Source organism: Pteropus alecto, unplaced genomic scaffold (assembly GCF_000325575.1).
Source record: "Pteropus alecto unplaced genomic scaffold, ASM32557v1 scaffold23, whole genome shotgun sequence".
Taxonomy (NCBI): Eukaryota; Metazoa; Chordata; class Mammalia; order Chiroptera; family Pteropodidae; genus Pteropus; species Pteropus alecto.
In genome coordinates this window covers 3,423,575-3,439,030 of record NW_006435837.1, presented here as the reverse complement: position 1 = coordinate 3,439,030, position 15,456 = coordinate 3,423,575, and the positions used below count along the sequence as shown (strand labels likewise).

The 15,456-nt window shown below is 34.8% G+C and overlaps 1 protein-coding gene across 4 annotated transcripts in view; it reads right to left on the bottom strand.

Annotated features, from left to right (window-relative positions):
• BCLAF3 (BCLAF1 and THRAP3 family member 3) overlaps positions 1–15,456 on the bottom strand; it is a 52,861-nt gene that overhangs the window by 10,372 nt on the left and 27,033 nt on the right. For all 4 annotated transcript variants that reach the window (XM_006911623.3, XM_006911624.3, XM_025046599.1 and 1 more), the window contains 5 exons: positions 14,833–14,896; positions 13,223–13,338; positions 6,456–6,570; positions 4,669–4,752; positions 2,171–2,326 (listed from right to left, as the gene is read on the bottom strand). In XM_006911623.3, the coding sequence (XP_006911685.1) occupies positions 2,171–2,326; positions 4,669–4,752; positions 6,456–6,570; positions 13,223–13,338; positions 14,833–14,896 (535 nt within the window). The remainder of the gene's footprint in view (positions 1–2,170; positions 2,327–4,668; positions 4,753–6,455; positions 6,571–13,222; positions 13,339–14,832; positions 14,897–15,456) is intronic.

Genomic DNA, 15,456 nt, shown 5'->3' with positions numbered 1-15,456 from the left:
GATGTCCTTGAGTTTCATGCCTATGTTTTCTTCTATGCATTTTGTTTCACTTCTTATATTCAGACCCTTAATTCATTTTGAGTTAATTTTGGTGTGTGTGATAGACAACAGTCTAGTTTCATTCTTTTGCAGGTAATCTACCAATTTTCCCAGCACCATTTATTGAAGAGCCTTTCCATTCTCCACTGTATGTTTTTTTTTTTTTTGTTGAAAATTGTTTGCCCATATAAATATAGGTCTACTTGTGGACTCTTGATTCTGTTCCACTGGTCCATGTGTCTGTTTTGCTGCCAATACCAGGCCGTTTTGATTACTGTCACTTTGTAGTATAATTCAAATTCAGGCAGAGTGATGCCTTCAGCCTCATTCTTTTTTCTCAGGATGGCTTTGGCAATTCGGGGTCTTTTCTGTTTCCATACAAATTTGATGATGTTTTGTTCTATTTCTTTAAAAAATGCCGATGGGATTTTGATGGGGATTGCATTAAATCTGTATAATGCTTTATGTAATAAGGCCATTTTAACTATGTTGATTCTTCCAATCCAAGGACACGGAAAATCTTTCCACTTCTTTGTATTTTCTTCGATTTCTTTTAATAAGGTCTTACAGTTTTCATTATATAGGTCCTTCACATGTTTCATTAGATTTATTCCTAGGTATTTTATTCTTTTTGGTGCAATTGCAAAAGGAATTATTTTTTCCGCTTCTTTTTCTGACACTTCATTATTAGAGTATAGGAAAGCTATGGATTTTTGAACATTGATTTTGTATCCAGAGACTTTACTGTATTTGCCTATTGTTCAGTAGTGTTGTATCCAGAGACTTTACTGTATTTGCCTATTGTTTCCAGTAGTGTTCTTGTGGGTGTTTAGGATTTTCTATATAGAGAATCATGTCATCTGCAAATAGTGACAGTTTGACTTCTTCGTTTCCTATATGGATACCCTTTATATCTTTCTCTTGTCTAACTGCACTCCCTAGGACCTCCAATGTTATACTGAATAACAGTGGTGATAGTGGACAGCCTTGCCTTGTTCCTGATCTTAGAGGGAAGGTTTTTAGTTTTTCACTACATTCACATTTTTAAAGAAGAGATGGCTTTCATGAAAGTGACATACACAGTGAAATTAAAAACCTCTTCTAAGATGCTCAGTTAAAATTGGGGAGGGGGTGAGAGAGGTTACAGAAGATATATTTAACTCTGAAACTTTAAAAAATATCAGTTGTCAACTCCAGTCTACTGATCTATGTTTCAAAAAATAAGTTTTACTAAAATTACTAAGCAAGCTCTGTGTAAAGGTTTCACAAGTATGAATACTTAAGGAAGCATTTGTGGTTAGAAAGTTTATACAACCACAGTTAGCCTATTTGATAGCAACACTAAAATATTAGCCCAAAATTATTAACAAAAATGAGTCAAAAATTGACAAATATGCCCCGCTTAATGGATGTAATGCTATTATTCTCATTTAAAATATAATATGTAGAATGTAATTTTATATCATGTTTATGCTGTATTTTCAAATACCAACATGGTCAATTTCAATAAAATCAATCTAAAACTAAAAGAGTGTGAAATTCAAGTTCTTGACTAAAGAAGTTTTATTAAGAATTAGCATACAGTGGTGATGGCTGCACAGCATTATGAATATAATTAATGCCATTGAATTGTATACTTAAAAATAGTTTAAATGGCAAATTTTATGTTATATATTTTATCACACACACAAAAAAACATACAAATGGGGGAAAAAGAAGAGTTAGTGTATTTTGCAATTATGTACTCTTTTTATATAGTCAGTTCAATATTTTTTGGTACTTAGATAATTCATATTGTATAAGGCTAAAATATAACAGTTAAAAGTCTTTACCCAAATTTCCATTTCAAAGATTAATCATACGACAGAAATTCTAAAGTAAAAAGTTCAAACAGCTGGTATATTCCAAGTATTTGAGGTATAACAGTTAAAAGCATTTTAGATTAAACAGTCTCACAACTCCATTGCTCCTTGATGTTTTTCTTCAATTATCATGCAATAAGAACATTTATGGAATCTAGGCTATTTCTTAAGTCAAAATTTAATAAAAAACCCAATTTATCTATTAAACATAGGTAATTCAGGAGTTCAAAAGTCACTCGACATTTTTAAATAATCATAATCCAACCAACCTTTTTTTTCCTCAGTAATCTTTCTCTGAATTTATTAGTGATAAATCCCTTTGAACCAGTGAAACGTAAACGCTGATATTTAGCCTGAATGTACAAGCTCTTCTGTATTAGGCCTGATTTATAATGGGGCTGGACTATGCCATCTCTAAAGTTGGTCTGTAAAGGAAAAAAATAATTAAATGTCAAAACTATTAGCTTCGAAATCTACTTTATTAGTATAAGAAATGGAAAAATGTGTGGTACTTAGAGCGGCCCTTGATATTAAAAGGGAAGAGGTTAATGATGGTAATAAAGTACATTTTCCTCAAACTAGCTTCATTTCTTATTTTATATAATATACATATATATTTTTTAAATTTATATAAAACCAATTTTTAAAACTGTTAAGCTAAAAAAAATTGAAGTTCTTGAAATTTATCATGCTAAGAAAAATATAACTTTCAGGTATTCCTGTCCGTACCTTCAAGCCAATCTTTTCTAACATAAAAGTTCCATTACAGTAAATATTTTCAAGATAAGAGTTATACTTGAAAAGACCATTTTCTGGCCTGCCTATGCCCAGTATTACAATAGATGTAAGGGGACAATGAATATTTCTGCGATAACAAAGGGTATGTCATGCATAACGAAGCACATAAGTTTATAAAAAGTATTTATGCCAGACCTATTTTCCAATTTTCTTAAGGCCACAAAAGAAATACAAGTAAAACAGAATTATAATGAGACTATAATTTTGTTGAAACTATCTACACAAAGTTGATACATCAGAGGTAATCTTGAGATTTTACACTTCCATTTTTAATATCCGATAAGGTGATTACTATCTGGCTTTGAATTAGTCCAATTAATGTAAAAAGTAAATTTTTATGAAATAGCTCCTTTTCTTAGGAAGGATTATTTCCTTCTTCTATTTTACTATAAAGAATTGTGAGCTTCTAAAAAATCATATAATATTACACAGCTTCAAATGAATGGCTAAGAATTATTGCATATATTTTGAAAAAATTTTATAATTAATATCAAAGAACTTTCCATTAAGGAGAAAGGGTAACAAGAAATAGATCTTATAACTGTGAGAAAATATTACAATCAAGTATATCTGACCAATGTTTAGAGCAACATGTAGGAAGCATTTAAATCTGAAAGCCCATTTATACTATCTCTAAGTTATACAGATATCACATTTTCAGTTAATGATTTTATGCCTCAAGATATTAAAAGATGGTATGAAACATATTTATATATTCTATGGCCATAGCTATTTTTGAAAATCTAACGTCACACATGTTTTTAGATACGTGAACCACTGACTAAAAATGTTCTCTACTCGATGCCTACAAATTGTGTTGCTCCTAGTGGAAAAAATTCTTCTGTCATTTAAAAATTTTGACTCTCAAGAAGCCAGGCATTAGTAGAACACTCAGCCACCCTCCTAGTCTACAGCTCAGGGATAGTTTATATCACCTTTCTACTAACTTCCTACTAATGAGCTAACAGAGCTAACAACTCTATGCAGCCTGCTTGCTGCTTTCACAAAAAAAGCTCAGATTTTTTCTTTTCTCTCTTTCTTTTTTTTTGTTTCTTTCTTTCTTCCTCTCTCTTTTTCTTTCTTTCTTTCTTTCTTTCTTTTTCTTTCTTTCTTTCTTTCTTTCTTTCTTTCGTATATCTTGAATTGGGTAGTTTTTTTCATTTTTTATCTTTCTTTTTTCTTTTTCTTTCTTTCTTTTTTTTCTTTCTCTCTTTTTCTCTCTCTCTCGCTCTCTCTCTCTTTTTGTGAGGGAGGGGGAAAAGACACTCTGGAGTGAAAAATATGAATAAAATACCTATCATAAGCAGGAAAATCAATCAAAATAGATTTTAAAAGCACCTCGGCTTCTAAGAGCAAGGAGAGAGAACTACAATATTTCACATTATAATTCTTATTCCACATGTTTGGGCGATGAGGTTTCCTGGATAACCAAACATGTTGGTTGAGTGAAACCATCATTTACATCAGACATGGCTATACACATAATTAGAATGAGATGAAATATGCTAATTTAACAAAGCTTGCTGGACCAGAATCTTTGATAATCCAGAAGACCTCTGAGGGTTGTACATCTATGGGCGGGGTTTTTCAACCTGTGAATCCTGGAGAAGTCTCTATAGCTATGTACTTATATCTTAGAGGTAAAGGAACAGACTTAAGGGGAGGGTTTGGGATCTTGTCTGCCTCCCCACATAAAGCCACTCCATCTGTATCTGTTTCATGTATTTGTATTTAATGTAATATTTGAAAAACGGGTTCTATTGGTAAAAAAAAATATTTGAAATAACATGTTGTAAGGAAAGAGGTGATCATTAAAGTGATTACAGTTAACTATAAATATCCGGAAATACTAGTTTATAGATACTTTTTGAAATATTACAAAAACAGCTTTTAATTTACTAATATTTAGAACATTATGTTCAAAGCATAAACCAAAAGCTGGAATTAAATGGAAAATAACACTCAGTACCTTAAAATGTCTTCTTGTGTTCTGAAGGTTTCCCCTAATTCCAAATAGGTTTTGAGTAGTGTCTTTTCTCTGCATAGTATAATTCTGCATGAAAAAGGTATTACCATGGGTTAATATATCTTAAAGTTTACTTTTAAAACTTTGTTTTACCATTTAAAAAACACATTTTAAATGTAGAGGATAAAGAACACAAAACATGTAGCATATTGCTATAGGAACATACACACATCTTCCTTCACATAACCCATGCTAGTTTGTGAGGGGTTAGTTTAATTTATAAATGTGAGAAGTGTAAAAAAAAAATACTCCTGTGATAACACAATAGGTGACTTTTAGAAAATGGATTATAAATCTAGTATTTATTGAGGCATCCAGAAGAGAAATAAACCCATTATTATCAGGAGTTGCTAAAGAGTTCCCGCTGCCTAAAAAGAAAATAAATTCTTAGCACTGCAGGAGGCAAGTTTTCCTGACTCAGATAACTGATTTGAGTAGATGCTCCTGCCATGACTAGGAAAGTATCAGAAGTCAGGGTATTAAGACTGTAACTATGAAGAACCTGAATCCTTTAATGGGATCAGAAAAGATGGAGTCCATTCTGAAAGATGTTTTTTTCCCCAGAATAATAGTCTTATAACCTCCTATTTATTCCATTTGCTATGGAGTCTGTACCTCTCACAAATCTTCCTCTTTCACACGTTTACCTCTCTCCCCAGTTAAAGAAAAAGTCACATAAAACTCTTTTCATAGTAGTCATCTTGAATTTATACTAAGTCTATAAATTTGAATAAGTGCATAAAGATACCTGTAATGAAATGGACTTTGGGGGACTTTGGGAGGGAGGAGGTATATTTTACATGTGAAGGGATGTGAATCATTAAGGCCAGTGGAAGGACTCTACCAGGCGGTTCCTGATCAAGCTTCCAACCACCCTGACCTTCTAGTATCTAGGCCCCTATGTCACCTCATTCCTTTGAGTATGGGCTGGACCTAGTGACTTGCTTCTTACAAACAGAGTATGGTAGAAGTGATGGGGGAACCTTTGAGATCTTGTTCCCCTTCGTATGTCATCAATTTTGGCTTAAATAAACTCTTATAAAAATTAAAAAAAAAAAAGTGACGGGATGTCACTTCTGAGATTAGGTTACAAACACTCTGGCTTCTATATTTTTACTCATCACTTGCTTGTTCTTATGGAAGCTATTCACGAACTTCCCTATGAAAAGTCAAACCTTTAAAATCAAAAAACCAGATTTGTGGTTAGCAGGCATGAGAGCTCTTACTGGGGTCATAAGAATGTTTTAAACTGTTTTAAACTGAGAAATAAATTTCTATTGTTGAAGCCACTCAGTCATAGAGTAAACTAATACAATTAGTTATTTTATAACCAAAAAAGAAAAAAAAAGAAAAGAAAATATTCGAAAACTGGATTATGGTAATGTTACACATCTTGGTGAATTTATGAAAAATTATTAAATTGTACACCTAAAATAGGTCAATTTTATGGTATGTAAATTATACCTTACTAAAGTTGTTCCAAAAAAGTCTTAAGAAAGCTAGTATTTGCTAAGTGCAATAAAATCCTACTAAATCAAATAAGAGATGACAATTTCTTCTGTCATAATAACCATAAGCCTCAACAGAACCTTAACATTGAACAAAAGAATTATAAACACATACTTAATGAATAGTTACAAACATTATGAAAAATGTTGGTGATCCCTGTACGCATAGATGTATGTGAGGATAGAATGTACAAAATGAAAATTTTGGAATTAAAATCTTACCACGTTACGTTTCTGAATAAATTTTCTAGAATTTGATTTTATAAAACATGAAGTTTTTAGGAATCTATCAACATGAGTATCTTTCAACCTTGAAAAACTGGAAAGCTGATCATCCCTAACAAAATGAGAAAAAATAAAAATCTTTTATTAGTTTACCTTTATGCAACACATAAACAAGAGAAATCAAATTACCCCTTCAGAAATCAAATTAAAGCAGCACAAGAATAAAAATAATCTCAATGATCTATCATTACTAAAATTCCAAATGATAGTTATCAGGATTAAAACCCTCATTTTTCAACAAATTTTATTTAGCTAAGTTGGAAGTTAGCAATAGGGGGAAAACAGTATTCCTTGGACCAGGGTTCTCAATCTGGAGTCCAAGGACAAGTGTCCTGAGAGCTATAACCACTTGAAACCATATGCAGAATGTGTGTTTTCTGGGGGTAGATAATCATTGCTCTCAAGCTTTTGGCAGTCCTGGACCCCCTTTGCTTACAGACTCTTATTGATGAAAGCACCAGAGAAGAAGTGTGTGACGGGTTCAAGGTCTCTACACTGACAGAGCTGGGGCCTCTGATACTGCTGGGTCACAGAAGCAAAGGACAGCTCCCCTCTACTGTCCTCGCTAGGTCCGGAGGCTGCCAAGAGCTCTTCCCGGGCACCCCTACCTGGGAGGGAGGTCCTTCCTTGGGCTTCTCCTCTGACCCCGGGGCCTCATTTTTACAATCCTCGGGGAGTCTTCCCCTGTCACATCTCATATCTCCCCCCAATGCTTCTCATACCTTTCCCACTCCATGGTGAACAAACATCTCACCGCCTCAGCCCTGCTTCAGTCCCTCCCACAGGCCCCTCACTGACATGGGGATAAAAGCCACACTCATCATGACCCCCAAGACCTTACCTGCTCTGTCCCTTACTGCTTCGCCCGCTGCTTCGTTCCAATCCCCCCAACACACACACACTGAGGGTTGGGAACATTCAGCTATGTGTGGTTCCCAGTACACACCACAATCTCTCCTGCTTCTTTCTGTATGTTTGCATGTGCAGTTCCTTCTGCTGTAATTTCCTTTCAACTTAGATCAACTTCAAGATTTAGCTTCATGTGTATCTGTTCCAGGAAGGCTTTCCCAGACCCCTCTGAGGTGGACTAGGCAGCCCTGCTACGTGCACATGTAGCATTCGAGGTCTCCACAAGTATCACTCACGTTTGTAACTGCTGGGGCACCTGTCTGTCTCATCTTCAGAGGAGGCACTATGGATAGTTCGTTTTGTGGCCCCAGCTCTGACCCCACAACCTCATGTGAAATAGCCACTTAAGGTTTTTTTTAATGTTAAAAACAGCCCATGTTCTGTCAAAGTGCTCATCATATGACAGTAAGTCTAGAGAGGAGGGTACAAAGCCATATCATGAAGATAATTTCAATTATTTAAAATATACACATATATGCCCAGAAAAAAATAAATACAGGAAATGTACTAAATATTAACAGTGGTCATTTCCAACTGGTGAAGTTAAGATTACTTGATATTTTTGCTTTTAAACTTTGTTATATTTTCCCAAATGTTTACCATTAGCATGTACTACTACTTCTAGAAACAAAACAATGGACTTTAAAAATTCTCTTTGCCAAGCATATATCTGATAAGATAGTATCCAGAATATATAAGAACTCTTACAGCTCAATAATAAAAATGATCCAATTTAAAAATGGACAAAGGATTTAAATAGACATTTGTCCAAAGAAGACACCCGAAAAGCATATAAAAAGATGCTCGACATCATTAGTCATTAGAAAAATGCATATCAAAACTTCAATGAAATACTACGTCATGCCCCCTAGGATGGCTATAATCAAAAAGATGATAACACTAATGTTCCAACATTCATTATTCGCAACAGCCAAAAGACGGAAACCCAAATGTCCATTCAACAGAAAAATGGATAAACAAAATGTGTATATCCATACGATGGGATATAATTCAGCCCTATAAAAGAAAGAAATGTAGAAAAAAGGAATGGAATTCTGACATGATACGACATGGATGAAAACATACTAAGTGAAACAAGCCAAACACAAAAGGACAATTATTATGAGTCTACATATATGAGTTATCCACAATAGACAAATTTACAGAGATGGAAAGAATAGAGGTTATCAGGGGCTGGGGGCAGGAGGGATGGGGAGTTACTGTTTAGTTGGTACTGAGTTTCTGTTTAAGAAGATGAGAAAGTTCTGGAAGTAGACAGTGGTGCTGGTTGCACGACAATGTGGATGTACTTAATGCCAATTAACTATACACTTTAAATTAGTTAAAATGGTAAAATTTATGATATGTATATTTTACCACAATAAAAAAAATTAAAACCCTTTGGTATCTGATTTGTGATCAGGCAAATGAGTGTCCGGGGTAAAGAATCTATTTCCCAGTCTCCCTGCAGCTAGGCATGGCCATGAGATAAATTTTGACAAATGTTGCTGAAGTGTCACGTGTACATTCCAGAAAGTATTGAAAGGAATGGCTAGAATAAGGACATGAGAGTTGGGGCACAAACACCCATCTTGGACATGAAGCAGATGCCATGTGCGGAGTACATCTGAGGAGCAAGATCTAAGGAGCGTGGGTCCACCCTACCATGCTCTAACTTCCTGCCTCTAATCTTTTTTTTGACGTAAGAACTTTTTCTCTAGCTCTTACAGTCAGTCCATTCTCTACCCAGCAACAAAAGTAATCCTTTTAAAATTTAAATAAGATTATGTCTCTTCTCAGGTGAGAACTCAAAATGTTTTCTAATCTTACTCAGAGTAAATTACAAATTCTTCATGTCCTTCAAGGCCCTTCATGATTTGGCTTTTTCTAACTCTCTTTTTCCCTGTTCCAGCCTCACTGGCCCCTTTCTGTTCCTTAAACAGGAGTAAGCGTGATCCTGCCTCAGGGTCTTTGCATTTGTGGTTTCCTCTTTTGAAATTCTATCCCCTCAAAAAACAAAAACAAAAAAAACAAAAAAAAATTAAAAAACCCTAAAACTCTCTCACATAATTCACATCTCTGCTCAATTTAAAAAACATAAGTGCATTCTATAAGTATCCTAAATAAAATCACGCTACACATATCACACTCTATTTAAGTTTCCTCTCTGCCTTACTTTCACCTATCACTGACATGTTTTTTTTTTAATCTCCTATCATTAAATTGTAAGCTCCATGAGGGCAAGGGCTTCGTGTATAGTTTTTCACTGTATGCCCAGTGCTCACAACAGTGACTAGAACACAGAAATTCAATATATACTTGTTAAATATATGAATAAAAGATCTTTACAAAGTTAACCATAGTTAAGTAGAGATTACAGACGATTATAATAGCAAAAATAAAAACTGATCTTTTCTGTAACCTGCCTAGCTAAAAAGAAAGTCTTGGCAGTTTGATGTTCTCTCAAAGTCTACTGATAATATTTTGAAGCTGCTTTTTGACACACACACACAATGCCTATATAGCAGGGGTCCTCAACCCCTGGGCTGCTACCGGTCTGTGGCCTATTAGGAATCGGGCCACACAGCAGGAGGTGAGCGGTGGGCAAGTGAACAAAGCTTCACCTGTATTTGCAGCCACTCCCAGTGCTGGCATCACTGCCTCTGCTCCATCTCAGATCATCCAGCATTAGATTCTCATAGGAGCACTGGTCCCTGGTGTCAAAAAGGTTGGGGACTGCTGCTCTATAGCACAACACCTCAATAACACTGTAGAGAGAACTTAGTAATGTTAGTTGCAAGAGGTAGAAATAGTGTGTCAGGAGAAGACATGGAGATATTAGGGTAAGAGATTAGTCAGAAGTGGGAGAGAATAGAGAATAGGGTCTTGAAACTAGACAGAATGTTCTAGTGTTAGGCTTGCTTGGGAAAGATTACCTAAGGTTATCAGAGAATATACAATGAGTCAGCTCTAAATCCATTATAATTTCAGTATCCTCTTGTCCTATCTACTTCATTTATTCAACAGCTATGAATTGAGTTCAAGGCATTAGGGATACAATGGTGAGCAAACATATATACAGAGCCTGCATACTTTTCAAGGGGAAAAAAAAATCACACAGGTGGGAGACTGCTACATCCTATGATTTATGATTTCATCTATTTTATTTTCTGAATTTCTATAGAATTCTATACTTCGCTGAAAAAGTTTATGCAAAAAAACTAATGAGGTCAATTTTGATAAACTAAATTTCTAAGATAAAAGGACAAAATAAAAAATTTTCTTATTTTAATAAGGAAATTAAATTAGAAGAAAGCGAGAGATTAAAGGTTCTACATCGCTTTTTTAAAAAAAAAGTTGAACAATAACAAATGCTGGTGAGGATGTGGAGAAAACTAGAATCCTCCATATACTCATACACTGCTGGTGAAAATGTAAAATGGTACAGCCATTGTGGAAAACAGTTGGGCAGTTCATCAAGTTATCACAGTTATCATAGCTATCAATATGACCCAGTAATTCCACTCCCAGGTACATACAGAAGAGAAATGAAAACATATGTCCACACAAAAAACTTGTACACAAATGTTCATGGCACCATTTTTCACAATAGTCAGACAGTAGAAACAACCCAACTAGCCATCAGCTGGTGAATGGATAAACAGAATGTGATATATCCGTACAATACAATATTATTCAGCCATAAAAGAAATATTCATGCTACAACATGGAGTAACATTAAAAACCTTATGCTACATGAAAGAAGTCAGTCACAAAAGGCCACATATTATACGACTGCCATTAAATGGAATGCCAAGAATAGTCAAACCCACAGAGACAGAAAGTAGATTAGCAGTTGCCAGGGGCTGGGGGTAGAGATATAGGGAATGACAACTAATGTCTATGGGGGTTTCTTTTTGGGGTGATGAAAATGTTCTGGTATTAGATAGTGGTTAACAGTTGCACAACTTTGTGACTATACTAAAAACTACTGAATTGTTCAATTTCAAAGGATGAATTTTACAGTAAATAATATCTCAACTTTTAAAAATCCTCATGGTTCTACTATGCCACACCGGCTATCCAATACAAATAAAACAGTCCAACAGACCCAGAAAGACACCCTGCAGGAAGACACATTTTCACACTCCAACGCCATCCTCGAAGCTACCAATAATAATAGGTAATGCTGACCAGCTACTCTGTACCTTACATGAATCACTTTAATCATTGTGAGGTAAGTATAATTTTTTATCTCTATTTTACAGCTGAAGAAACAGAGATTAAGCAAGTTGTCCAAGTTCAGTCACATAGCTAGGGGTCTGCAGAGCCAGGCACTGAACTCAGGTATAATTCCAGCACGCGAGCTCTTAATCATCTCAAAGGGTGAAGATGTATTCTGAACCATTCCATGGTCTTTATAATATGCTAATTATCTCAACTCTGTTTTTGAAATCCTCTTTCTTGGTACACTGAGTTTCTCACACTTGCTGAGTCAAGAAAAGCATGACAGAAAGTTTGTGTCACTAAAGAGCAGAGTCATGTGTGTCATATTAGGAAATTGGAGACTTGCACTCACCAAGGGATGAGATTTTAACTATTTTAATTTCAATTGTTTTATATGCCTCAACGCACAGTTTTGCTATCTTTTAATTAGTCCCAAACTTATTGTCAGAATCAAATCCAGTTTTAAACAAGCTCCATGTATTCTGACTAAGATCTAGTTAGCCACCGACTTGACTTAAAAGTCTAGTCACTACAGCCATGCTACCCTGAACGTGCCTGATCTCGGAAGCTAAGCATGGTCGAGCCTGGTTAGTACTTGGATGGGAGACCACCTAGGAATACCAGGAGCTGTAGGCATTAAAAGTCCATCAAATATCTTAGTAATTCAACACTAAGGACTATGGAAAGGGAATTAGCATTGGCCTTCCTATTCATACATTCCCACTTTCTGGGAGATCTAAATAGTTTTGAGGATCCCTGGGTAAACTGGAAATTTTGTCCCATTCAATTATACATCATAATCACATGAGGTCCCAGAGTTGCCATAAATTCCACATAGTTTTCAGAAGTAGAGATAAACTAGGGCCAACCTAGAATACTCAGAGACCCTGAAAAGAGGTATACGATTGGGAAAGAAAAACAACAATCTACTGACAGTTTGCCATGTACGGCATAAATGCTTTGCATGTGCCAGTATATTTACTTTTCTTAACTCTCCATCATAAATTGGTTATTTTCATTTTATAAAGGAAAAGGCTCCAGAAACTAAGCATATTGCCCAAGAGTAAACAGTTTATAAACTGATAGAGATGGGATACAAACTCGGGTCTCCGGTGCATTTTCTACTACACCTGCCTCTGTTTCAAAGTCCGATATCCATGAAGAGTTCTGAAAGAGAATTGTACTGACTTCAGGAAATTTTGGAATATTCAAAGAATACCAGAATCTAAAGGGCAGAATGTGTCGGAGTTTGAATCGGCTTGAGCCAGTCAACAAACTTGCTGGTCCTGGTTCCTGCTAATATTAAAAAAAGCTGTTACACTCCTCTCTGGAATTAAAAAGACCTGAAACACTCACCTACCCCACAATTTTTGTTGTTTAAATCAAACAGCATATGATGATCACTGAATAACTGAAACATTTTAATAGATTTCACTTAAACATATAAAATGGATTTGAAGGATTTAATCCCTACACTAAAATGAAAATTATCATCACACAAAAAAATTGAAAAATATGCTGACAACAAAAGCTCCCTGATAACAGGATGTTTTTCATCTACTGATTACCTCTCTGCAGCAGTATCTATGTGAAAAATGTGCTCATCTTCATTCTGTAACCGTTCTTTTCTCCTCCTTTCAATGTCATGTCGTAGGTCATTTGGATCTATTACTTTGACCGGAGTCTGAGGAATTTTGACAGAAGACAAACCATTCACATTACTGTTAGTTGCACAAAGACCATATCTAGCAAGAATCTTAAGTAAAAGTCCTACACAAGTTATCTTGTACTCATCTTGCTAACAGTAGTGTAAAATGCTTAAAACATTCTGAGACACAAGAGTCAGAAAACTTTATAACTTTAAACCAGAAATCCCACTTCTGTAATTCTATCTCAAAGAAAAGGCTATATACCCAAATATATTCAGTGTTATATTTAAAATAACAACGAAAAAATGGAAGCAACTTAAATATTAAAAAACTTAAAGGGAAAGGATGATTTCATGGTAAATTTAGGTCAAAAGAATAACGTACAAGCATTTAAATTATTATAATATAGACTATGGGGGAAATAAACATGGAAAAACATTTATTGAAAAAAGTTAATTAAAATTTAAAAAGCCTCAATCATAAAAGGTCATGGGGAGTTCAGAGATTTTACATAAAAAGAGTGTTATTATGGTTTAAGTAAAAAGAAAAAAGCATCTAAAACTGTCTATACTATGATAGTGACTACGTTAAAATGCCAGATGTAAAACTGCAAGAAAAGATGATCAAACAATATTTTGTGTTAAGTGGTTGAATTAGAAGTTTTTTAACCTCTAATTTTTAATCTCTGATTTCTAAAAATCCTCAAATTTCCTATAAGGTGATTACAGTACTTGGATGAGTAGAAATTTTCTAAAAATATCATTGATTCAATAAACTATCTCCATAAGTTCAATAAAAATTGTAACTATTCACAAATTAAAAAATTATTTATGTTTTATTAGAAATGTACTAAAATCTCTCTTCTACAAAAACTCTTGACTCTCAATGAATAAATCATCAGCTTTTTTAGAACTTGATATACTTTTTCTAAAACAAGCGTCAGTTTTCTGCTCCCTGGCTAGTTAGGATAGTTTTTCTAATTAGCAAAGAAATGGGTGGGGGGTGGGGTTGGGGAAGTGTTGGGTGGGAACCACCACACACAAACATGTGACAATAAAAAAATTAAGTATTATTTTGCTAGTTCGTATAGCACAGAATCTTTCATACGTTCTACAATAAACAGAAGGGCGATATCAAATGAAACTAAGTTCCTTTGCATTTATTCCATGTACAGTTTAAAAATATATTCCACACGACTGCTTTGGAAAAAAACAGGTACCAAACATACTTAACAGTGTGAAGTTTTGGAATGAATATTAAATGCTTTACTTTTGCGTTAATCACACAAAGCTGTTGCCCTTAGGGACTGGCTCTCTCAGGGAATATTTTTGTCTTTTATCAGTGTTCTCCATGCAACCTGGCTAATAACTAGAATCACTTGAAGAGCTTTGTAAATTTCAGATTCTTGGGTCTTGACCCTTCTTCCTCATCTACTTTACCTTTCTTTTTTCAATCCTAATCACCTGGTCCCTTTCCTAGTAGTATACCAACAATAAGATAATCTCTCATCAAAAATTGTATTCACTTACCTGTTCTGAATCATATACCACAGTTTGTTTACTCTGAAGCTCAGTCAAAGACATATCTATTCTCCTAAAATAATAAAGGAATATTACTATTAAATAATTATATTATACACTGATACCTTGATTCCATTACTACAGAATGGAATTTTAAATAAAACTGGTGTTTCTTGGAGGAAGCAAAAGAAACTTGCCACCAGGTGGTTTTTCGTCCATGCGGCAGTCACCCAAGACATACATACCCTGTGAACAACGTCATAGTGATGCCTTAGTATTTCTCAAATCACTAGTCTGTGTAACCTTAAACTTTGCTCTGGTGATCTACTGCATTCTTACACTGATTCAACTCAGCTTACAAGACAGGGCGTGCCACCTGCTCAGACAGGTGCGGGTAGCAGAAGACACATGTTTTCATCCGGCTGTCCTCAGAACAGCCATTTCTGATCACATGAAGCAACTCATGATTTCAATGGCTTGACAACTGTCTCTCATTCTTCCAGTGATAACTTCAGTAGGCCATTACTTTAGACACAGCAGAATCAGTCAGGTAGATAAATATTTTCAGAGTCCTGCACATTTAAACAATGTTAGTCAATGGCTTCGATATAACCTATTTCATGAAAGTGCACA